Source organism: Archocentrus centrarchus, chromosome 17 (assembly GCF_007364275.1).
Source record: "Archocentrus centrarchus isolate MPI-CPG fArcCen1 chromosome 17, fArcCen1, whole genome shotgun sequence".
NCBI lineage: Eukaryota > Metazoa > Chordata > Actinopteri > Cichliformes > Cichlidae > Archocentrus > Archocentrus centrarchus.
The window spans coordinates 31,904,759-31,929,845 of record NC_044362.1 but is presented as its reverse complement, the minus strand read 5'-3'; the positions used below and the strand labels follow the sequence as shown (position 1 = coordinate 31,929,845).

Below are 25,087 nucleotides of genomic sequence, written 5' to 3'. Positions count from 1 at the left end.
CTCCCCACAAACAATAACACTGGTAACTAAGAACTACCATACTTAACATAGATGCTTACAAAACAGTGAAAGCTCTGTACAGATTAATCTAGATCAGGGCTCTAAAACCTGTCCTGCAGGTTTTAGATGTGTTCCTGATCCAACACACCTGAGTCAAATATAGAAGTCATTAGCAGGACTCTGGAGAACTTGACTGCATACTGAGGAGGTAATTCAACCATTTGATTCAGGTGTGTTGGATCAAGGACACATCTAAAACTTGCAGGACACCGGCCCTCAAGGCCTGGAGTTACCCACCCTGCACTGAGTAGTCTCCTTCTCATTTGCCAGCACCAGTGTTCTGATGATCTGTGCTACCTCATCAGATTTTCCTACTGTAGCGTATCTAGATAGCTAAGTCTATCTGTTGGTGCTACCTTTCAGAAATTGCTTCCAACATGTTTACATACAGAACACCGACCGCTCAGTTACCAGTGCCAGCCTCTTAATCAGATCAGTAGCTGGCTTCAGAATGGATATAGCCTTCTGCGACGAGAAAGTAGCCACCACTGGGTGTGCAATATTTGTAATTTTGGCGCTGAAACCATGCCATAGTTTCCCTCTCACTTGTCACCAAGCTTACCACACTACTGGTCGGCTTTATTTCAATCATCGGTCATGGCATTAAACTGCAACCACTTAAACCTCAGTCAAAGTCATTTAAAGTTTTTATCTAAATTAGAAAGAAAAAAGTTTGCTTACATACTTCAATGTGCTTTCTAAGGTTGGATGGCGAGTTCTTAAATGCAGAAATATAGTTTGTTCGTGGTAAACACAGAAGACATTTAAACTGATACGAACAATTTTTTTGTCCTGAAATCTCAAACAGCAAGCTGAGATATGGCCATGGGTGCAGTGGTTTCTCCGCTTGACTTTCTCCAACTGTCTCCATTGCTGATTTCTGTTTGAATGAAAGCGGGAGCTCAGCTCAAGTCGACGATTGTGTAATTCCAAATCCCAGGTGTGAGTGGAGACTGTGATTGGTCTCCCTTCTTGTGAAGATCATACCGTGTGGCCAATTGCATTTCAGTAAAGAAAAATAACAACAGCGAAAAGCTGTCCTGAGCCAAAAGGAACAAGTAACAATCTTTTTAGAAATGTAGTGGAGTCGAAAGTACAATATTTGTCTTTGAAATGTAGTGGAGTGAAAGTCATAAGTTCACCAAAAAATAAATACTCAAGTAAAGTAAAAATACTCAAAAAATGTACTTAAGTACAGTACTTAAGTAAATGTACTCCGTTACTGTCCACCACTGGGCAGCGGGGGTGTGTGTGTGTGTGTGTGGGGGGGGGGGGGGGGGGGGGGGGGGGGTGAGTGCAGTGTGTGGCTATAGTAGGGGGAGAGTGTGTGAGTGTTGCTGTTGGGGGAGGTGTATGAGTGTGAGTAACCGCAGGGTGATGAGGTGTGTGTGTGAGGTTTGTGTGGGGGGTGATGGCTCTGACAGCTCTGGGGAAGAAACTGTTCTTCAGTCTGTTGGTGGTAGTCCGTATGCTCCTGTACTGCTTTTCTGATGGAAGTGGTGCAAACAGTCTGTGGCCTGGATGGCTGGGGTCCGTGATGATGGCTCTGGCTCTCTTTTTGACCCGGCCTGCATAAATAGAGTCAAGGTCTGGGAGGGGGCAGCCCACAGTGCCCTGTGCTGTTCTTACCACCCGGGCCAGTTGTTTCCTCTCCAGTGCCGTGCATCTGCCATACCACACTGTCACATTAAGGCAGAGTACGCTTTCAATTGTGGCCCGGTAGAAATTCAGGAGCAGCTGAGATGAGAGTCCAGCAAGTTTCAGTTTCCTGAGGAAAAAGAATCTTTGTTGTGCCTTCTTCACCAGGTGGAGGAGTTGGTAGACCAGGAGAGATCAGATGTGATGTGGAGGCCCAGGAACTTGATGTTCTCCACATGCTCCACTGCCTCTCCGTCTATGAGGAGGGGGTGTGGTCCGTCTTCCTGGACCTCCTAAAGTCCACAATGACCTCCTTGGTTTTTCCTGTGTTCAGCACATGGTTGTTGGGTGAACACCACTGGGTGAGCTGCTGGATCTCCTCTCTGTAGTTTGTCTCATTGTTGTCCGAAATGAGACCCACTACTGTGGTGTTGTCCGCGTACTTCACCACTGTGTTTGTGTGGTGGATGGTAACACAGTCGTGTGTGAACAGGGTGAAGAGTGCTGGACTGAGCACACAACCCTGCGGCGTGCCTGTGTTAAGGACCACTGGGGACGATGTTGCCCCCCACTTTTCTCATGTAATACACACCAAGCAGTGAAACAGCGGTAGAAAACTAAGTTGAGACGGCAGAGTCACGCCCTTCTGCCGCTTTCATCACGCGTTTTTGGTTCAAGACTAGCGAGCTTGCGGGGCCGGAGTTGAACCCATTTTTCAGCCGAGCACCGAGTGCATTTGCGGTGGAAAAACTGCTGAACGGTTCAAATGCTGGCACTGGCACCGGAACCCCATCGGTGGAAAAGAGGCCACAGAAAAAGACCCAGGGGACCTGGGCCATTTGCAGCACCCCAGGACCTCTGAAGACCCGAGGTTACACATCCCGATGGCATCCCAGAAGAGGAAGGAGGAAGGCCCTAGATGGAGCCCTCTCAGCCAAAGGGCAAGAGTCTCAGAGAGTCAGAGGTAATGACCAGCCCACTCCACCAGAGGCTGACCACTTCAGCACGAGCCCCAAGGCCCCAGGTGCCTGAGAACTGCCCGACATCCAGCAGACTCTCTAAGGTGCCCTGGTCAAAGTACCTTTGGTGATCTGTGGTCTCATGTGCTGATTTTCTTTTTTTAATAAGAGCAGTTGCATGAATAGCCCATGACAAGTCTTTGTGCAAGTGATTCCAAGGTATTTAACCTCCTGAGACCCAAACTCCTGTTTGTGATGTATTTTCAATTTCTCCTAGATATTTGTGATTAGGAACACCTGAAATGTATATATACTAAGATTCCTCTTTTAACAGGAAGTTGTATTTTGTTACATGGTTGTTACGTACTTTTGTGAGAATAAAAGATGTCCTCAGATGTGGACACTGGAATTATTTTATAGCATAACACAACAAAAACAAAATAACTTAACAAAGTATAAAACACTATTGAGCACAATGAAGTATAAGGTGCAGGAAAGCCAAAATGTAATGTCGCTGTCATGGTCCTGGGCCGGTGGCCCAGTGTTTTTGGTTCTAGTTGTATAGTTCTGTTTTATTATGGTTTCTGTGTTTCTGTCTCCCCGTGTTTATGTGTTGTTCCTAGGTGTTTAGTCAGAAATAAACTGAAGAAATAAACTGTTAATAAAGATAGAAAACTATTTACAACAAGTACAGTTCAGTAGTGGTGTTACATTTTGCACTAAAGCGCCGAGGCCTGTGCTGAGCAAAAGTGGGCGTGTCCAAACAAAGCCTGTGTTGAGGCATGTATTGTTTTTGATCCACTGTTATAGCAGCATAACCAGAAGCACCTAGATCCTGTACAAATTAGAACTTCAGTCTCAGCGCCCCTGCTTCTGAAGTCTGTGAGAGTGTTTCTAAGGTTGTGGATGTTATACCAAAAAGAAGGAATCGCCTGAACGCCAACACTGTCAATTTTTTTTATTGGTGTATAAAAATTAATAAAAAACTCCCATCTCCACCCAAGCACTTCTTGTGACTGTTGTAACAAACACACCACACAATGTCTTTATACAATACTTTATTCACATACCACTTAGATATGCCACGATCAGCATAGATTTATTTAATCTGGTTTTAAAAAGCCTCAAATGGAGATTTTTGGCATAACAATTGCATAATTTTGCCAAAAGATCCACCTGTCAACATGTGACAGAACAGCAGGACTGCTGTACCTCAAATGTGCAGCAAATGTCAATACTCCAAAATGAGCCATTAAACGGGACTTTGTGTGATCAGGCTTTTGGCGAATCAGTTGGCCGGAAAGAGTCAACACATTCACAGGTTCTCATCATACCATCACTACAATTCAGCCTTACAAAATTACAAATTTATTAGAACAGATGAACAGATCATCGTGCAAAATATCAAAAGTTCCATGAGTTGACTGTATAGTATGCTGAGTGTGGACACACTTGCAGAACTCTGGAAGCAAAATGTAAACTGTTAACTCAGCATGATTGTGTTATCTCACAGAAAATATACCAAACCATATAATAAATAAGCATGGCCTGTAAAACCCAGACCTGAGATACACACAAGCATAAGGAAAACTGACGACTTAAATACAGACACAGGGTGATTAAGGAATGAGGACACACACAGGGAGAACGGGTGATCAGAATGAAGCTAACGAGACAGATAAGATAAGACAAGACAAGACAAGACAAGATAAGATAAGATATTTTTGACGGGAAACACAGTGAAGACAGAAATTGAAACAAAAACTAAAGAATAAGATATGAGAAACTCCAGGTTAAACCCAAAATATCAAGAACATAGAAAGTCATAATGCAAACATAATACAAAACAATCTGTGAAACAAGCTGAAGATTTTTTTTTTTTTTAAACTGTCCTGTCTGGCAGCTTAAGCAAGCAAAATTATTGTCTGCATGCTCTGTTGTGCCAAACAGCTTTGCTGTGCCAAGAGGAGCTGTATTGTAGGCTTCAAATGGTGCACCTGTAATAAAATACAAAAGCACACAAACAAAAGAGGACAAAACAAAAACAACAACAACAATCACCTGAAAAAGAAGTATAGAACAGAAAACAAGCATATGTTGGAGTTATGGTATAAATTCCATTCTGTTTATTATAAATTATCATACCTTCTGTTTGTATATTTTCTATAAGTTGTTTTATGTACATATGATACTGTTGTTTTTATGTTGGAAATGGAAACACGTGGTGACATTTTTTACAAAGGAAGTTGTAGTTACCTGCAGGCTGTTTTCAGCCTGCAGAGAATACACACATAGGACACGTGTCTCGTATACGCCATGTTACATCCACATTCTACCGGATACTTACTACCATATATGGTAAGGAAAAAGCCAAGAATGGTGTTTATTACATGCTGTAAACTGTGTTTGATGTAACCCACGTGATCTTATTGTGAAAGTCCGAATAAAAGCGCTGCGCAGGAAGCCGTCCTTTAGGAAAGATAACTTCCGCTCAGCCGCGAGCTGAGTTCAAGGAACGGATCTCTCCTCCTTGCGCAAGTTTAAAAAGAGTTGTGTGTTTGTTCTCTGAGTTATTAAAATGATCTGAACCTATCACATATACTATTGTTCTCTTGCTTTGTACTTAGTGTGGTGAAACTGCTGTTGGTCTCATACTGTCTGTACGAGTGCTGCATGGATCAAACTGTGGACACAAAGTTTCTTGATTCTTACTCATAAGATGCCTCCTCCTATGTGTGGTGCAGGTTTGGGTCTAAATTCTCAAATCAGAATCAGAATCAGAATCAGAAGGTTTTTATTGCCATATGGGTGAACAGGTTCACAGCATTAGGAAATTGCTGCGGTACTTCGTGCTTACAGAAAAAAAACAAATAAGTATAAAAACTATAAGACAATATACAAGTATACAAATTGCAAATATACAAAGATATTAGAGCTATGACTATAACACAATATTACAAAATTACAAAATATACAGTGCAGAGACTAATTAAAAGATAAAAGAATGTAAACTATATTCCACTAATATGTACATCAGTGCAATCAGACAGGTGCATAGACATAGGGTCATCAGCGTTTGTGGAGGGTGGTGGTAACAGTCTTAGGGTAATTGTTCATGAGTCCAACAGCAGAGGGGAAGAAACTGTTCTTATGGCGGGAGGTTCTGGTCCGTATGGACCGTAGCCTCCTGTCTGAGGGGAGAGGGTCAAAAAGTCTGTGCCCAGGGTGAGAGTGGTCGGCTGTGATCCGACCTGCACGCCCCAGTGTCCTGGAGGTGTACAGGTCCTGGAGAGATGGGAGGTTACAGCCAATCACCTTCTCAGCAGAGTGCACAACGCGCTGTAGTCTCTGTTTGTCCCTAGTGGTGGCTCCAACGTACCACACAGTGATGGAGGAGGTGAGGATGGACTCAATGATGGCAGTATAGAACTGCACCATGGTCCTTGCTGGCAAGTTGAATTTCTTCAACTGCCGCAGGAAGTACATCCTCTGCTGGGCCTTTTTGACGACAGAGGTGATGGTGGGCTCCCACTTGAGGTCCTGGGTGATGGTAGTTCCCAGGAAGCGAAAAGAGTCCACTGTGGTGATGGGGGTGTCAGTCAGGATGATGGAGGGTAGAGGGGCTGTGTGCTTCCTAAAGTCCACTATAATCTCCACTGTCTTCTGGGCGTTCAGTACCAGGTTATTGTGGCTGCACCAGGACACCAGACGTTTGACCTCCATCCTGTAGGCCGACTCGTCCCCGTCTGAGATGAGTCCGATGAGAGTCATGTCGTCTGCAAACTTAATAAGCTTGACAGACTGGTGGTCAGAGGTGCAGCAGTTGGTATACAGGGAGAAGAGCAGAGGAGAGAGGACACAGCCCTGAGGAGTGCCAGTGCTGATGGTCCGGGAGTCCGAGACATTCTTCCCCAGCCTCACGTGCTGCTTCCTGTTCATCAGGAAGTCAATGATCCACCTGCAGATGGGATCTGGCACGTTCATCTGGGACAGCTTGTCTTGGAGGAGATCAGGGATGATGGTGTTGAAGGCAGAGCTGAAGTCCACAAACAGGATCCTGGCGTAGGTTCCCTGGGAGTCCAGATGCTGTAGGATGAAGTGCAGAGTCAGGTTGATGGCGTCGTCCACAGACCTGTTGGCTCTGTAGGCAAACTGCAGGGGGTCCAGAAGGGGGGCTGTGAGGGACTTGAGGTGGGACAGCACCAGACGCTCAAATGACTTCATGACCACAGAAGTCAGTGCCACAGGTCTGTAGTCATTTAGTCCAGTGATCCTTGGCTTCTTGGGGACAGGAACAATGGTAGCGGTTTTAAAGCAGACAGGCACGTGGCAAGCCTCCAGTGAGGAGTTGAAGATGTTCGTGAACAATGGGGCAAGCTCGTTAGCACAGTGTCTCAGTGTGGCAGGTGAGACACCATCTGGACCTGGAGCTTTGCGAGCTTTGACACTCCTGAACTGCTTTAGCACCTGGTCCTCCTGAATACAAAAGACTGTGGGGGTGGGGGAGGAGGGGGACTCTGGGGTGGGAGTCCTTGATGATGTGGGCTTCTCTGAGGTGTGGGGAGTGGGGGAGGTTGGGAGGTGAATATTTGTGTTGGCTGTATTGTAGTTGGGACTGGTGGAGGTGTGAAGGCTGCTGAACTGACCATCAAAACGACAATAGAACTCGTTCAGTCTATTTGCAGTTTGTAGGTCGTCTGTGGAGTGGGGGGGTTTTAGGCTTGTAGTTGGTAATCTGCCTAAAACCTTTCCATACAGAGGCCGCGTCGTTCTCTGAGATCTGCTGCTGTATATTCTCAGAGTGATGTGATCTAGCAGTGGCCACTTCCTTGCTAAACCTGTACTTGGCCTCTTTGTAGCAGTCTTTGTCCCCACTTTTAAAAGCCTCCCTCTTCTCTATCCACAGCTGCTTCAGTTTGGGAGTAAATGACAAAAGGTAACTATAAAAAGTAATTTGAATAACAAACACCAGAGGGCAGAATAAGATCAGTACAGCATCTGAGACGTCTGCACTGGGATGATAGAAAAGTGCTGCTGCTTGGAAATTTGGAAGTTTGGAAATTTCTTATTTTGTAACAAAATGTTTCAAATAATAGACATTAAAGACTTAAAGAATTATCTTAAAAAAGAAGGTTTGAACAGTGTTTTTAAATGTGAAAACAGCTCTGTTCTAATAAGTGTTAAACATGCATCTCTCCTCTTCCTGGAATGAGTCCCAGCCTGATAACCCTCCCCCTGCTTCCTGCTCTCTAACTCAGCACCTCCTCTCTACCCACATGTCTCCTTGTTCCCTCCCCCTTCAGATCTGCACTTTGAAGATGGGTGTAACCAACATGTGGTCACGTGTGAGAGCTGAGAGGCCCCATTCACTGCAGACGCTCATGCTGTTTAGATCAGAGCTCAGACTAGTTTCAGTTATCAGGAAGTTAAACTCACGCAGTCACTGACACCGAGAGGAGAAATGGCACAGAAAGGAGTTCAGCTGGACCGAGAAACCTTCTCTTGTTCGATCTGTTTGGATCTACTGAAGGATCCGGCAGCTGTAGACTAGAATCTACAGCTGCCCTCAGTGCAGACAGACCTTCACACCGAGGCCTGTCCTGGTGAAAAACACCATGTTAGCAGATTTAGTGGAGCAGCTGAAGAAGACTGGACTCCAAGATGCTCCTGCTGATCACTGCTATGCTGGACCTGAAGATGTGGCCTGTGATGTCTGCACTGGGAGAAAAATGAAGGCAGTGAAGTCCTGTTTGGTCTGTCTGGCATCTTACTGTGAGAAACACCTTCAACCTCATAATGATTCTCCTCCATTAAAGAAACACAAGCTGGTGGAGCCCTCCAAGAAGCTCCAGGAGAACATCTGCTCTCGTCATGATGAGGTGATGAAGATGTTCTGCCGTACTGATCAGCAGAGTATCTGTTATCTCTGCTCTGTGGATGAACATAAAGGCCACCACACAGTCTCAGCTGCAGCAGAAAGGACTGAGAGGCAGAGAGAGCTCGAGGTGAGTCGACTAAACATCCAGCAGAGAATCCAGGACAGAGAGAAAGATGTGAAGCTGCTTCAACAGGAGGTGGAGGCCATCAATCAGTCTGCTCATAAAACAGTGGAGCACAGTGAGAAGATCTTCACTGAGCTGATCAGTGTGATCCAGAAAAGAAGCTCTGATGTGAAGCAGCAGATCAGATCCCAGCAGGAAACTGAAGTGAGTCGAGTCAAAGAGCTTCAGGAGAAGCTGGAGCAGGAGATCACTGAGCTGAAGAGGAAAGACGCTGAGCTGAAGCAGCTCTCACACACAGAGGATCACATCCAGTTTCTACACAACTACCCCTCACTGTCAGCACTCAGTGAGTCTACACACTCATCCAGCATCAATATCCGTCCTCTGAGATACTTTGAGGATGTGACAGCAGCTGTGTCAGAGCTCAGAGAGAAACTACAGGACATCCTGAGAGAGGAACGGACAAACATCTCACTGACAGTCACTGAAGTGGATGTTTTACTGTCAGATCCACCAGAGCCAAAGACCAGAGCTGGATTCTTAAAATATTCATGTGAACTCACACTGGATCCAAACACAGCACACAGAGATCTGTTATTATCAGAGGGGAACAGAAAAGCAACATTTATGCAATATCAACAGTGTTATATTGGTCATCCAGACAGATTCACTGGATGGTTGCAGGTCCTAAGCACAGAGAGTCTGACTGGACGGTGCTACTTGGAGGTAGTGAGAAAAGGGAGAGTTCATGTAGCGGTTGCATACAAAAATATCAGCAGAGCAGGGTGGAGGGAATGTATATTTGGACGTAATAACAAATCTTGGGCATTGCATTGCTCCAAAAACAGTTTTTCATTTTGGTACAACAACATTGAAACTGTCATTTCAGGTCCTGGGTCCTCCAGAGTAGGAGTGTACCTGGATCACAGAGCAGGTATTCTGTCCTTCTACAGCGTCTCTGAAACCATGACTCTGCTCCACAGAGTCCAGACCACATTCACTCAGCCGCTCTATGCTGGACTTTGGTTTTACCACAATTATGGTGATAATGCTGAGTTCATTAAACTGAAATAGACTGAAGTCTTTCATATTGTTGTGGGTTTAAATCTGTATTTTAGTTTCATGTTATTTTCTCATTGTTGTGGCATTTCTGCACTGCACAGAGATCAGCTGTCAGTCAAACATTATGGGTGGTACCTTGACATCTTCTAGTTGTTCTCTTGGTGTTTTGGAGTTTTTAGGTGGAGCTCTTTCCTGTGTCTGTTTAGCCATGGAGGCGATCACTGCTCATGATGATTTGGATTTACAAAAATATTTCTCCACATGAAAATGTAAACTTCTCTGTGCTCTAAATGTTTGCTGAATATTTGTATTGATGTATTTGTATGTTGTTGATTCTCTTCCACTTCATGTGGAAATCAGCAGACCTTCCTTTATCACACAGATTTTGTTCTCATCACTTTGTGCATTTGTACAGAAATCTATAATTACATTTACATTTATCTGTTTGGCAGATTTTCTTTCAGAATCCAGAAACAAGAATCTATAATCATGATTTTAATGATTACGAGGAATTCGATCATTTATTCTGTTGAATTTTTAATATGTGAACAAACTGAAGGTTATTCTAATAAATCAAAGTTTGAACAAAGTCTTTTCTTCTGTCTTCATTCCAGGATCTCACTCAGATCTGAAAATGTGAAACTAATCTGAGAGAATAACTGAAGCAGTTTTTCTCCTGAAACACCACAAAGGTCAGAGTTCATGTTTAGAGCAGAGCAACATTCATCAGTCACTCTGTGACCTTTTCTTTTAGCTGTTGATTTTAATAAGCAATGTGTTTTATTCAGTTATTACATACGGATGATTTTGAATGTACTGAACCATCAAAGGTAAAGTTACTGCACATTTTCCAGCACCGAAGTTTTTTATTTGATATCTGGAAACTCCTCCCTCCCAGCTTTCCCAAGGTCCCGCTGCACGTCTTCCTTCACTACATCCATGAATGACTGGTTTCAGTTATGTTTGAGGTAATTATTACAACACTTCATCATTGTCCCTGAAAACTTGGATTAAAGTTTGATTAGTTCTCAGATGACCCAGATGAGTGATGATGGGTTTTCTGTGCTCATAAACTGAGTCATCATTCAAAAAATGTAAAAGTAAAAGTTTAATGAGTTCCAAACAAATGCAGCAATTTGTAAAAGCAACAAACTTGAATGTGGTAAATTGTTTGTACATTTTACAATGCAGGTTGAATAAAGGAAAATATTTGAATTTTTTAGGATTCTGCTAATTATAACTACTGGGTTAGAAAAAATGAAGAGCATAAAATTCTACAGCAGGATTTCGAATCTGCTGAATTATGTTGTTAAAACTCCACCTGCACATCCAGACTCACCAAAAAGTTCAACCTTTCACGAAAACGACTCATATCATGACAGCACCACCACCAGCACGAACCATTAACACAAAGCAGGATGGATCCATGGGTGTTCATGGCAAATTCTAACCCTGCAATCCTAACGTCACAGCAGGGATGGAGATTTATCAGATCAGGAAACATTTTTCTAGTCTTCTACTGCCCACCAAAGCAGACAATAGAAGAATGACTATGAACGCTAACTTCATTTTTGTCTTCTTAGTTGACAGGAGTGGCACCACTTGTGGTGTCGTGCTTTAAGATTTGGCATTTTGTGTATTCAGAGATGCTCTTCTACACACCTTGGTTGCAAAGAGTGGTTATTTGAGTTACTGCGAATTACATATGAGCTCAAATCAGTCTAACAGTTCTCTGACCTCAAACATCAATTGAATATTTTCCCCCAGAGAACTGCCGATCCCCGGATTTTTTCTCTTTTTCTCACAATTCTCCAATCTCATTGTACATCCTGTATAATGACAATAAAGGCATTCTTTTCTATTCTATTCTGAACCCTGGAGATGGTTGTGTGGGAAAATCCTTCTAAATCAACTGTTTCTGAAACACAACACTGACACCAACAACCATGTCATGGTTAAAGTCACTTGAAACATGGGAGTGGCCTGAAGAAGGGGTCGTTGAATAGTTGATGAATATAAAAATGATATGAGTCATATAATAGGGCCTTCACAGTCACCTGATCTAACCCCAGATGAAAACCTCTGGCAGATTTTGGACTGACATAAAAGAAAATGCTTTCCAGAGAAGAGATTTTCAGAGACGTGCAGAATCAATACCATGAAACACTGATGCTGAAGCTTTATCCTATAATCTGCCACCTGTCTGTGTTGCTGCTCTAGTTCTGACCACTTATATTTCTGAATGATGGTGTCCAAGGAGCCTGTTTGGGCAGAGAATCTTATTTGTGTGTGACATAATAATAAAGCAATTTAGTCAACCACATGAGAGAATGCTTTGTCTTTCTCATCACATTTACTGACACTGGTCACTTGTATCATTGTGAAGGGCCTTAGAAGTATTGGGAGGCTGTAAAAAGAAGCTAAATTCGTGCAGATGTCCTTATCTGAAAATAATCTCTCACCCAACATCTGTCCCCCTATTTATCATTAAACTACATAAACCCTACTGTAGTACTTATATATAATGAATAGATAATACAACTCCATCCATCCATCTTCTTCTGCTTATCCGGGGCTGGGTCATGGGGACAGCAGCCTAAGCAGAGAAGCCCAGATCTCCCTCTCCACAGCCACCCCCTCCAGTTCATCCGGGGAAGACACCAAGGCATTCCCAGGCCAGCTGAGAGATATAATCTCTCCAGCATGTCCTGGATCTGCCCCAGGGGCCTCCACCCAGTAGGACATATCCAGAGGTGGGAAGTAACGAAGTACAAATACTTCGTTACTGTACTTAAGTAGATTTTTTAGGTATCTGTACTTTACTTGAGTATTTATTTTTCTGAGTACTTTTTACTTTTACTCCCTACATTTTTACACAAGTATCTGTACTTTCTACTTCTTACATTTTCAAAACAGACTCGTTACTTTTTAACACGTCAGGGAGAAGTTTGCGTTTCCGGTCAGTGCGGCGTCAGTCATCAAGCGATCTGAGCCGGAGGAATATTAACATATAAGAGACAATCGTACTGGCGTATCCTCCATCACCGGGGCTTATCGGGTACAAAGGGATTAAATACACAAACCCATATAATTAATGTCTCATTTATAGCGCTATAATCAGGGGTCACAGCGGGCCGGACCGAATCCGTAAGTTATGCTCGCGGGACATAAACAGCTTAGCTAACGCTACTGAAGATGAGCGAGCATGAAGGGAGTAACGTGTGGCAGGTAAATGCAACGTTTCTAAATGCTCAACAAATATCAGCAAACACACAAAGTGTGTGCAGTTTGTCACACACAATAAGTTAGAATAAAATAAAATAAAATGTGCAGAATAGTGCAGGAAGGAAGTAACTTCCAGCCTCCCCCTTATTAAGTGGGAGGGATTATGTGTGCGACTGCAGAGGGGAGTAGGTGTGTGGCAGCGGCAGTGGTGGACAAAGTACTCAACTCTAGTACTTAAGTGAAAGTATTGATACTCGTGGTCAAATATTACTCAACTACAAGTAAAAGTTGCTCAGTCAAAAGTTTACTCAAGTTAAAGTACTGAAGTACTTACTTTTAAAAATACTTAAGTATTCAAAAGTACATGCATTTAAAAATACTCAAGTATCCAAAAGTACAAATTATATTTTCTAATATCAGTACATTGCTGTATTGTTTTGAGTGCATTTACAGAACCTTGTAACTTGTTGAAACCACATGATGATGTATTGACATGTAGAACCACTCTGCAACAAAAAGTCTACACCACTTGTAAAACTTCAGCATAAAAACGCAATAAAAAATAGGACAACTCTTGTCATTTTTTTTTTTATTTACACCCCCCCTCAAAAAAACCAAAAAAACAAAAACAAAAACAAAACAGGAGACTTTTCTCCCCACAAACAATAACACTGGTAACTAAGAACTACCATACTTAACATAGATGCTTACAAAACAGTGAAAGCTCTGTACAGATTAATCTAGATCAGGGCTCTAAAACCTGTCCTGCAGGTTTTAGATGTGTTCCTGATCCAACACACCTGAGTCAAATATAGAAGTCATTAGCAGGACTCTGGAGAACTTGACTGCATACTGAGGAGGTAATTCAACCATTTGATTCAGGTGTGTTGGATCAAGGACACATCTAAAACTTGCAGGACACCGGCCCTCAAGGCCTGGAGTTACCCACCCTGCACTGAGTAGTCTCCTTCTCATTTGCCAGCACCAGTGTTCTGATGATCTGTGCTACCTCATCAGATTTTCCTACTGTAGCGTATCTAGATAGCTAAGTCTATCTGTTGGTGCTACCTTTCAGAAATTGCTTCCAACATGTTTACATACAGAACACCGACCGCTCAGTTACCAGTGCCAGCCTCTTAATCAGATCAGTAGCTGGCTTCAGAATGGATATAGCCTTCTGCGACGAGAAAGTAGCCACCACTGGGTGTGCAATATTTGTAATTTTGGCGCTGAAACCATGCCATAGTTTCCCTCTCACTTGTCACCAAGCTTACCACACTACTGGTCGGCTTTATTTCAATCATCGGTCATGGCATTAAACTGCAACCACTTAAACCTCAGTCAAAGTCATTTAAAGTTTTTATCTAAATTAGAAAGAAAAAAGTTTGCTTACATACTTCAATGTTCTTTCTAAGGTTGGATGGCGAGTTCTTAAATGCAGAAATATAGTTTGTTCGTGGTAAACACAGAAGACATTTAAACTGATACGAACAATTTTTTAGTCCTGAAATCTCAAACAGCAAGCTGAGATATGGCCATGGGTGCAGTGGTTTCTCCGCTTGACTTTCTCCAACTGTCTCCATTGCTGAGTTCTGTTTGAATGATGGTGTAATTCCAAATCCCAGGTGTGAGTGGAGACTGTGATTGGTCTCCCTTCTTGTGAAGATCATACCGTGTGGCCAATTGCATTTCAGTAAAGAAAAATAACAACAGCGAAAAGCTGTCCTGAGCCAAAAGGAACAAGTAACAATCTTTTTAGAAATGTAGTGGAGTCGAAAGTACAATATTTGTCTTTGAAATGTAGTGGAGTGAAAGTCATAAGTTCACCAAAAAATAAACACTCAAGTGAAGAAAAATACTCAAAAAATGTACAAAATGTACAGTACTTAAGTAAATGTACTCCGTTACTGTCCACCACTGGGCAGCGGGGGTGTGTGTGTGGGGGGGGGGTGAGTGCAGTGTGTGGCTATAGTAGGGGGAGAGTGTGTGAGTGTTGCTGTTGGGGGAGGTGTATGAGTGTGAGTAACCGCAGGGTGATGAGGTGTGTGTGTGAGGTTTGTGTGGGGGGTGATGGCTCTGACAGCTCTGGGGAAGAAACTGTTCTTCAGTCTGTTGGTGATAGTCCGTATGCTCCTGTACTGCTTTTCTGATGGAAGTGGTGCAAACAGTCTGTGGCCTGGATGGCTGGGGTCCGTGATGATGGCTCTGGCTCTCTTTTTGACCCGGCCTGCATAAATAGAGTCAAGGTCTGGGAGGGGGCAGCCCACAGTGCCCTGTGCTGTTCTTACCACCCGGGCCAGTTGTTTCCTCTCCAGTGCCGTGCATCTGCCATACCACACTGTCACATTAAGGCAGAGTACGCTTTCAATTGTGGCCCGGTAGAAATTCAGGAGCAGCTGAGATGAGAGTCCAGCAAGTTTCAGTTTCCTGAGGAAAAAGAATCTTTGTTGTGCCTTCTTCACCAGGTGGAGGAGTTGGTAGACCAGGAGAGATCAGATGTGATGTGGAGGCCCAGGAACTTGATGTTCTCCACATGCTCCACTGCCTCTCCGTCTATGAGGAGGGGGTGTGGTCCGTCTTCCTGGACCTCCTAAAGTCCACAATGACCTCCTTGGTTTTTCCTGTGTTCAGCACATGGTTGTTGGGTGAACACCACTGGGTGAGCTGCTGGATCTCCTCTCTGTAGTTTGTCTCATTGTTGTCCGAAATGAGACCCACTACTGTGGTGTTGTCCGCGTACTTCACCACTGTGTTTGTGTGGTGGATGGTAACACAGTCGTGTGTGAACAGGGTGAAGAGTGCTGGACTGAGCACACAACCCTGCGGCGTGCCTGTGTTAAGGACCACTGGGGACGATGTTGCCCCCCACTTTTCTCATGTAATACACACCAAGCAGTGAAACAGCGGTAGAAAACTTTAAGTTGAGACGGCAGAGTCACGCCCTTCTGCCGCTTTCATCACGCGTTTTTGGTTCGAGACTAGCGAGCTTGCGGGGCCGGAGTTGAACCCATTTTTCAGCCGAGCACCGAGTGCATTTGCGGTGGAAAAACTGCTGAACGGTTCAAATGCTGGCACTGGCACCGGAACCCCATCGGTGGAAAAGAGGCCACAGAAAAAGACCCAGGGGACCTGGGCCATTTGCAGCACCCCAGGACCTCTGAAGACCCGAGGTTACACATCCCGATGGCATCCCAGAAGAGGAAGGAGGAAGGCCCTAGATGGAGCCCTCTCAGCCAAAGGGCAAGAGTCTCAGAGAGTCAGAGGTAATGACCAGCCCACTCCACCAGAGGCTGACCACTTCAGCACGAGCCCCAAGGCCCCAGGTGCCTGAGAACTGCCCGACATCCAGCAGACTCTCTAAGGTGCCCTGGTCAAAGTACCTTTGGTGATCTGTGGTCTCATGTGCTGATTTTCTTTTTTTAATAAGAGCAGTTGCATGAATAGCCCATGACAAGTCTTTGTGCAAGTGATTCCAAGGTATTTAACCTCCTGAGACCCAAACTCCTGTTTGTGATGTATTTTCAATTTCTCCTAGATATTTGTGATTAGGAACACCTGAAATGTATATATACTAAGATTCCTCTTTTAACAGGAAGTTGTATTTTGTTACATGGTTGTTACGTACTTTTGTGAGAATAAAAGATGTCCTCAGATGTGGACACTGGAATTATTTTATAGCATAACACAACAAAAACAAAATAACTTAACAAAGTATAAAACACTATTGAGCACAATGTAGTATAAGGTGCAGGAAAGCCAAAATGTAATGTCGCTGTCATGGTCCTGGGCCGGTGGCCCAGTGTTTTTGGTTCTAGTTGTATAGTTCTGTTTTATTATGGTTTCTGTGTTTCTGTCTCCCCGTGTTTATGTGTTGTTCCTAGGTGTTTAGTCAGAAATAAACTGAAGAAATAAACTGTTAATAAAGATAGAAAACTATTTACAACAAGTACAGTTCAGTAGTGGTGTTACATTTTGCACTAAAGCGCCGAGGCCTGTGCTGAGCAAAAGTGGGCGTGTCCAAACAAAGCCTGTGTTGAGGCATGTATTGTTTTTGATCCACTGTTATAGCAGCATAACCAGAAGCACCTAGATCCTGTACAAATTAGAACTTCAGTCTCAGCGCCCCTGCTTCTGAAGTCTGTGAGAGTGTTTCTAAGGTTGTGGATGTTATACCAAAAAGAAGGAATCGCCTGAACGCCAACACTGTCAATTTTTTTTATTGGTGTATAAAAATTAATAAAAAACTCCCATCTCCACCCAAGCACTTCTTGTGACTGTTGTAACAAACACACCACACAATGTCTTTATACAATACTTTATTCACATACCACTTAGATATGCCACGATCAGCATAGATTTATTTAATCTGGTTTTAAAAAGCCTCAAATGGAGATTTTTGGCATAACAATTGCATAATTTTGCCAAAAGATCCACCTGTCAACATGTGACAGAACAGCAGGACTGCTGTACCTCAAATGTGCAGCAAATGTCAATACTCCAAATGAGCCATTAAACGGGACTTTGTGTGATCAGGCTTTTGGCGAATCAGTTGGCCGGAAAGAGTCAACACATTCACAGGTTCTCATCATACCATCACTACAATTCAGCCTTACAAAATTACAAATTTATTAGAACAGATGAACAGATCATCGTGCAAAATATCAAAAGTTCCATGAGTTGACTGTATAGTATGCTGAGTGTGGACACACTTGCAGAACTCTGGAAGCAAAATGTAAACTGTTAACTCAGCATGATTGTGTTATCTCACAGAAAATATACCAAACCATATAATAAATAAGCATGGCCTGTAAAACCCAGACCTGAGATACACACAAGCATAAGGAAAACTGAGGACTTAAATACAGACACAGGGTGATTAAGGAATGAGGACACACACAGGGAGAACGGGTGATCAGAATGAAGCTAACGAGACAGATAAGATAAGACAAGACAAGACAAGACAAGATAAGATAAGATATTTTTGACGGGAAACACAGTGAAGACAGAAATTGAAACAAAAAACTAAAGAATAAGATATGAGAAACTCCAGGTTAAACCCAAAATATCAAGAACATAGAAAGTCATAATGCAAACATAATACAAAACAATCTGTGAAACAAGCTGAAGATTTTTTTTTTTTTTAAACTGTCCTGTCTGGCAGCTTAAGCAAGCAAAATTATTGTCTGCATGCTCTGTTGTGCCAAACAGCTTTGCTGTGCCAAGAGGAGCTGTATTGTAGGCTTCAAATGGTGCACCTGTAATAAAATACAAAAGCACACAAACAAAAAGAGGACAAAACAAAAACAACAACAACAATCACCTGAAAAAGAAGTATAGAACAGAAAACAAGCATATGTTGGAGTTATGGTATAAATTCCATTCTGTTTATTATAAATTATCATACCTTCTGTTTGTATATTTTCTATAAGTTGTTTTATGTACATATGATACTGTTGTTTTTATGTTGGAAATGGAAACACGTGGTGACATTTTTTACAAAGGAAGTTGTAGTTACCTGCAGGCTGTTTTCAGCCTGCAGAGAATACACACATAGGACACGTGTCTCGTATACGCCATGTTACATCCACATTCTACCGGATACTTACTACCATATATGGTAAGGAAAAAGCCAAGAATGGTGTTTATTACATGCTGTAAACTGTGTTTGATGTAACCCACGTGATCTTATTGTGAAAGTCCGAATAAAAGCGCTGCGCAGGAAGCCGTCCTTTAGGAAAGATAACTTCCGCTCAGCCGCGAGCTGAGTTCAAGGAACGGATCTCTCCTCCTTGCGCAAGTTTAAAAAGAGTTGTGTGTTTGTTCTCTGAGTTATTAAAATGATCTGAACCTATCACATATACTATTGTTCTCTTGCTTTGTACTTAGTGTGGTGAAACTGCTGTTGGTCTCATACTGTCTGTACGAGTGCTGCATGGATCAAACTGTGGACACAAAGTTTCTTGATTCTTACTCATAAGATGCCTCCTCCTATGTGTGGTGCAGGTTTGGGTCTAAATTCTCAAATCAGAATCAGAATCAGAATCAGAAGGTTTTTATTGCCATATGGGTGAACAGGTTCACAGCATTAGGAAATTGCTGCGGTACTTCGTGCTTACAGAAAAAAAACAAATAAGTATAAAAACTATAAGACAATATACAAGTATACAAATTGCAAATATACAGAGATATTAGAGCTATGACTATAACACAATATTACAAAATTACAAAATATACAGTGCAGAGACTAATTAAAAGATAAAAGAATGTAAACTATATTCCACTAATATGTACATCAGTGCAATCAGACAGGTGCATAGACATAGGGTCATCAGCGTTTGTGGAGGGTGGTGGTAACAGTCTTAGGGTAATTGTTCATGAGTCCAACAGCAGAGGGGAAGAAACTGTTCTTATGGCGGGAGGTTCTGGTCCGTATGGACCGTAGCCTCCTGTCTGAGGGGAGAGGGTCAAAAAGTCTGTGCCCAGGGTGAGAGTGGTCGGCTGTGATCCGACCTGCACGCCCCAGTGTCCTGGAGGTGTACAGGTCCTGGAGAGATGGGAGGTTACAGCCAATCACCTTCTCAGCAGAGTGCACAACGCGCTGTAGTCTCTGTTTGTCCCTAGTGGTGGCTCCAGCGTACCACACAGTGATGGAGGAGGTAAGGATGGACTCAATGATGGCAGTATAGAACTGCACCATGGTCCTTGCTGGCAAGTTGAATTTCTTCAACTGCCGCAGGAAGTACATCCTCTGCTGGGCCTTTTTGACGACAGAGGTGATGGTGGGCTCCCACTTGAGGTCCTGGGTGATGGTAGTTCCCAGGAAGCGAAAAGAGTCCACTGTGGTGATGGGGGTGTCAGTCAGGATGATGGAGGGTAGAGGGGCTGTGTGCTTCCTAAAGTCCACTATAATCTCCACTGTCTTCTGGGCGTTCAGTACCAGGTTATTGTGGCTGCACCAGGACACCAGACGTTTGACCTCCATCCTGTAGGCCGCCTCGTCCCCGGCTGAGATGAGTCCGATGAGAGTCATGTCGTCTGCAAACTTAATAAGCTTGACAGACTGGTGGTCAGAGGTGCAGCAGTTGGTATACAGGGAGAAGAGCAGAGGAGAGAGGACACAGCCCTGAGGAGTGCCAGGGCTGATGGTCCGGGAGTCCGAGACATTCTTCCCCAGCCTCACGTGCTGCTTCCTGTTCATCAGGAAGTCAATGATCCACCTGCAGATGGGATCTGGCACGTTCATCTGGGACAGCTTGTCTTGGAGGAGATCAGGGATGATGGTGTTGAAGGCAGAGCTGAAGTCCACAAACAGGATCCTGGCGTAGGTTCCCTGGGAGTCCAGATGCTGTAGGATGAAGTGCAGAGTCAGGTTGATGGCGTCGTCCACAGACCTGTTGGCTCTGTAGGCAAACTGCAGGGGGTCCAGAAGGGGGGCTGTGAGGGACTTGAGGTGGGACAGCACCAGACGCTCAAATGACTTCATGACCACAGAAGTCAGTGCCACAGGTCTGTAGTCATTTAGTCCAGTGATCCTTGGCTTCTTGGGGACAGGAACAATGGTAGCGGTTTTAAAGCAGACAGGCACGTGGCAAGCCTCCAGTGAGGAGTTGAAGATGTTCGTGAACAATGGGGCAAGCTCGTTAGCACAGTGTCTCAGTGTGGCAGGTGAGACACCATCTGGACCTGGAGCTTTGCGAGCTTTGACACTCCTGAACTGCTTTAGCACCTGGTCCTCCTGAATACAAAAGACTGTGGGGGTGGGGGAGGAGGGGGACTCTGGGGTGGGAGTCCTTGATGATGTGGGCTTCTCTGAGGTGTGGGGAGTGGGGGAGGTTGGGAGGTGAATATTTGTGTTGGCTGTATTGTAGTTGGGACTGGTGGAGGTGTGAAGGCTGCTGAACTGACCATCAAAACGACAATAGAACTCGTTCAGTCTATTTGCAGTTTGTAGGTCGTCTGTAGAGTGGGGGGGTTTTAGGCTTGTAGTTGGTAATCTGCCTAAAACCTTTCCATACAGAGGCCGCGTCGTTCTCTGAGATCTGCTGCTGTATATTCTCAGAGTGATGTGATCTAGCAGTGGCCACTTCCTTGCTAAACCTGTACTTGGCCTCTTTGTAGCAGTCTTTGTCCCCACTTTTAAAAGCCTCCCTCTTCTCTATCCACAGCTGCTTCAGTTTGGGAGTAAATGACAAAAGGTAACTATAAAAAGTAATTTGAATAACAAACAGCAGAGGGCAGAATAAGATCAGTACAGCATCTGAGACGTCTGCACTGGGATGATAGAAAAGTGCTGCTGCTTGGAAATTTGGAAGTTTGGAAATTTCTTATTTTTGTAACAAAATGTTTCAAATAATAGACATTAAAGACTTAAAGAATTATCTTAAAAAAGAAGGTTTGAACAGTGTTTTTAAATGTGAAAACAGCTCTGTTCTAATAAGTGTTAAACATGCATCTCTCCTCTTCCTGGAATGAGTCCCAGCCTGATAACCCTCCCCCTGCTTCCTGCTCTCTAACTCAGCACCTCCTCTCTACCCACATGTCTCCTTGTTCCCTCCCCCTTCAGATCTGCACTTTGAAGATGGGTGTAACCAACATGTGGTCACGTGTGAGAGCTGAGAGGCCCCATTCACTGCAGACGCTCATGCTGTTTAGATCAGAGCTCAGACTAGTTTCAGTTATCAGGAAGTTAAACTCACGCAGTCACTGACACCGAGAGGAGAAATGGCACAGAAAGGAGTTCAGCTGGACCGAGAAACCTTCTCTTGTTCGATCTGTTTGGATCTACTGAAGGATCCGGTGACTATTCCCTGTGGACACAGCTACTGCATGAACTGTATTAAAGGCTACTGGGATGTAGAGGAGAAGAGAATCTACAGCTGCCCTCAGTGCAGACAGACCTTCACACCGAGGCCTGTCCTGGTGAAAAACACCATGTTAGCAGATTTAGTGGAGCAGCTGAAGAAGACTGGACTCCAAGATGCTCCTGCTGATCACTGCTATGCTGGACCTGAAGATGTGGCCTGTGATGTCTGCACTGGGAGAAAAATGAAGGCAGTGAAGTCCTGTTTGGTCTGTCTGGCATCTTACTGTGAGAAACACCTTCAACCTCATAATGATTCTCCTCCATTAAAGAAACACAAGCTGGTGGAGCCCTCCAAGAAGCTCCAGGAGAACATCTGCTCTCGTCATGATGAGGTGATGAAGATGTTCTGCCGTACTGATCAGCAGAGTATCTGTTATCTCTGCTCTGTGGATGAACATAAAGGCCACCACACAGTCTCAGCTGCAGCAGAAAGGACTGAGAGGCAGAGAGAGCTCGAGGTGAGTCGACTAAACATCCAGCAGAGAATCCAGGACAGAGAGAAAGATGTGAAGCTGCTTCAACAGGAGGTGGAGGCCATCAATCAGTCTGCTCATAAAACAGTGGAGCACAGTGAGAAGATCTTCACTGAGCTGATCCGTGTGATCCAGAAAAGAAGCTCTGATGTGAAGCAGCAGATCAGATCCCAGCAGGAAACTGAAGTGAGTCGAGTCAAAGAGCTTCAGGAGAAGCTGGAGCAGGAGATCACTGAGCTGAAGAGGAAAGACGCTGAGCTGAAGCAGCTCTCACACACAGAGGATCACATCCAGTTTCTACTCAACTACCCCTCACTGTCAGCACTCAGTGAGTCTACACACTCATCCAGCATCAATATCCGTCCTCTGAGATACTTTGAGGATGTGACAGCAGCTGTGTCAGAGCTCAGAGAGAAACTACAGGACATCCTGAGAGAGGAACGGACAAACATCTCACTGACAGTCACTGAAGTGGATGTTTTACTGTCAGATCCACCAGAGCCAAAGACCAGAGCTGGATTCTTAAAATATTCATGTGAACTCACACTGGATCCAAACACAGCACACAGAGATCTGTTATTATCAGAGGGGAACAGAAAAGCAACATTTATGCAATATCAACAGTGTTATATTGGTCATCCAGACAGATTCACTGGATGGTTGCAGGTCCTAAGCACAGAGAGTCTGACTGGACGTTGTTACTGGGAGGTAGTGAGAAAAGGGAGAGTTCATGTAGCGGTTGCATACAAAAATATCAGCAGAGCAGGGTGGAGGGAATGTATATTTGGACGTAATAACAAATCTTGGGCATTGCATTGCTCCAAAAACAGTTTTTCATTTTGGTACAACAACATTGAAACTGTCATTTCAGGTCCTGGGTCCTCCAGAGTAGGAGTGTACCTGGATCACAGAGTAGGTATTCTGTCCTTCTACAGCGTCTCTGAAACCATGACTCTGCTCCACAGAGTCCAGACCACATTCACTCAGCCGCTCTATGCTGGACTTTGGTTTTACCACAATTATGGTGATAATGCTGAGTTCATTAAACTGAAATAGACTGAAGTCTTTCATATTGTTGTGGGTTTAAATCTGTATTTTAGTTTCATGTTATTTTCTCATTGTTGTGGCATTTCTGCACTGCACAGAGATCAGCTGTCAGTCAAACATTATGGGTGGTACCTTGACATCTTCTAGTTGTTCTCTTGGTGTTTTGGAGTTTTTAGGTGGAGCTCTTTCCTGTGTCTGTTTAGCCATGGAGGCGATCACTGCTCATGATGATTTGGATTTACAAAAATATTTCTCCACATGAAAATGTAAACTTCTCTGTGCTCTAAATGTTTGCTGAATATTTGTATTGATGTATTTGTATGGTGTTGATTCTCTTCTACTTCATGGACCTTAACAGAGAAATCAGCAGACCTTCCTTTATCACACAGATTTTGTTCTCATCACTTTGTACATTTGTACAGAAATCTATAATTACATTTACATTTATCTGTTTGGCAGATTTTCTTTCAGAATCCAGAAACAAGAATCTATAATCATGATTTTAATGATTACGAGGAATTCGATCATTTATTCTGTTGAATTTTTAATGTGTGAACAAACTGAAGGTTATTCTAATAAATCAAAGTTTGAACAAAGTCTTTTCTTCTGTCTTCATTCCAGGATCTCACTCAGATCTGAAAATGTGAAACTAATCTGAGAGAATAACTGAAGCAGTTTTTCTCCTGAAACACCACAAAGGTCAGAGTTCATGTTTAGAGCAGAGCAACATTCATCAGTCACTCTGTGACCTTTTCTTTTAGCTGTTGATTTTAATAAGCAATGTGTTTTATTCAGTTATTACATACGGATGATTTTGAATGTACTGAACCATCAAAGGTAAAGTTACTGCACATTTTCCAGCACCGAAGTTTTTTATTTGATATCTGGAAACTCCTCCCTCCCAGCTTTCCCAAGGTCCCGCTGCACGTCTTCCTTCACTACATCCATGAATGACTGGTTTCAGTTATGTTTGAGGTAATTATTACAACACTTCATCATTGTCCCTGAAAACTTGGATTAAAGTTTGATTAGTTCTCAGATGACCCAGATGAGTGATGATGGGTTTTCTGTGCTCATAAACTGAGTCATCATTCAAAAAATGTAAAAGTAAAAGTTAATGAGTTCCAAACAAATGCAGCAATTTGTAAAAGCAACAAACTTGAATGTGGTAAATTGTTTGTACATTTTACAATGCAGGTTGAATAAAGGAAAATATTTGAATTTTTTAGGATTCTGCTAATTATAACTACTGGGTTAGAAAAAATGAAGAGCATAAAATTCTACAGCAGGATTTCGAATCTGCTGAATTATGTTGTTAAAACTCCACCTGCACATCCAGACTCACCAAAAAGTTCAACCTTTCACGAAAACAACTCATATCATGACAGCACCACCACCAGCACGAACCATTAACACAAAGCAGGATGGATCCATGGGTGTTCATGGCAAATTCTAACCCTGCAATCCTAACGTCACAGCAGGGATGGAGATTTATCAGATCAGGAAACATTTTTCTAGTCTTCTACTGCCCACCAAAGCAGACAATAGAAGAATGACTATGAACGCTAACTTCATTTTTGTCTTCTTAGTTGACAGGAGTGGCACCACTTGTGGTGTCGTGCTTTAAGATTTGGCATTTTGTGTATTCAGAGATGCTCTTCTACACACCTTGGTTGCAAAGAGTGGTTATTTGAGTTACTGCGAATTACATATGAGCTCAAATCAGTCTAACAGTTCTCTGACCTCAAACATCAATTG

The 25,087-nt window shown here is 43.4% G+C and overlaps 2 protein-coding genes and 1 pseudogene across 4 annotated transcripts in view; all 3 read left to right on the top strand.

Moving 5' to 3' along the window:
* The window catches only part of LOC115796263 (zinc finger protein OZF-like), a 69,226-nt gene that overhangs the window by 12,373 nt on the left and 31,766 nt on the right, over positions 1 to 25,087 (top strand). The window lies entirely within an intron of this gene.
* LOC115795829 (tripartite motif-containing protein 16-like) lies at positions 8,015 to 10,269 on the top strand (annotated as a pseudogene).
* Positions 8,069 to 23,890, top strand: LOC115795821 (tripartite motif-containing protein 16-like). 3 transcript variants are annotated; one of them, XM_030751928.1, is made up of 2 exons: positions 8,069 to 8,260; positions 21,866 to 23,890. In XM_030751928.1, exon 2 carries the CDS (start codon positions 21,878 to 21,880, stop codon positions 23,336 to 23,338), a length of 1,461 nt encoding a protein of 486 aa, XP_030607788.1. In that variant the 5' UTR covers positions 8,069 to 8,260; positions 21,866 to 21,877; the 3' UTR covers positions 23,339 to 23,890. The 3 variants fall into 3 exon arrangements, with proteins under 3 accessions (XP_030607788.1, XP_030607786.1, XP_030607785.1); XM_030751926.1 differs by lacking the exon at positions 8,069 to 8,260 and having other exon boundaries at positions 21,564 to 22,369; positions 22,433 to 23,890; XM_030751925.1 differs by lacking the exon at positions 8,069 to 8,260 and having other exon boundaries at positions 21,564 to 23,890.

What these genes read in the sequence shown, in the direction of transcription:
- LOC115795821 (XM_030751925.1), top strand. Translation starts at nt 21,668, where the DNA reads ATGGCACAGAAAGGAGTTCAGCTGGACCGAGAAACCTTCTCTTGTTCG.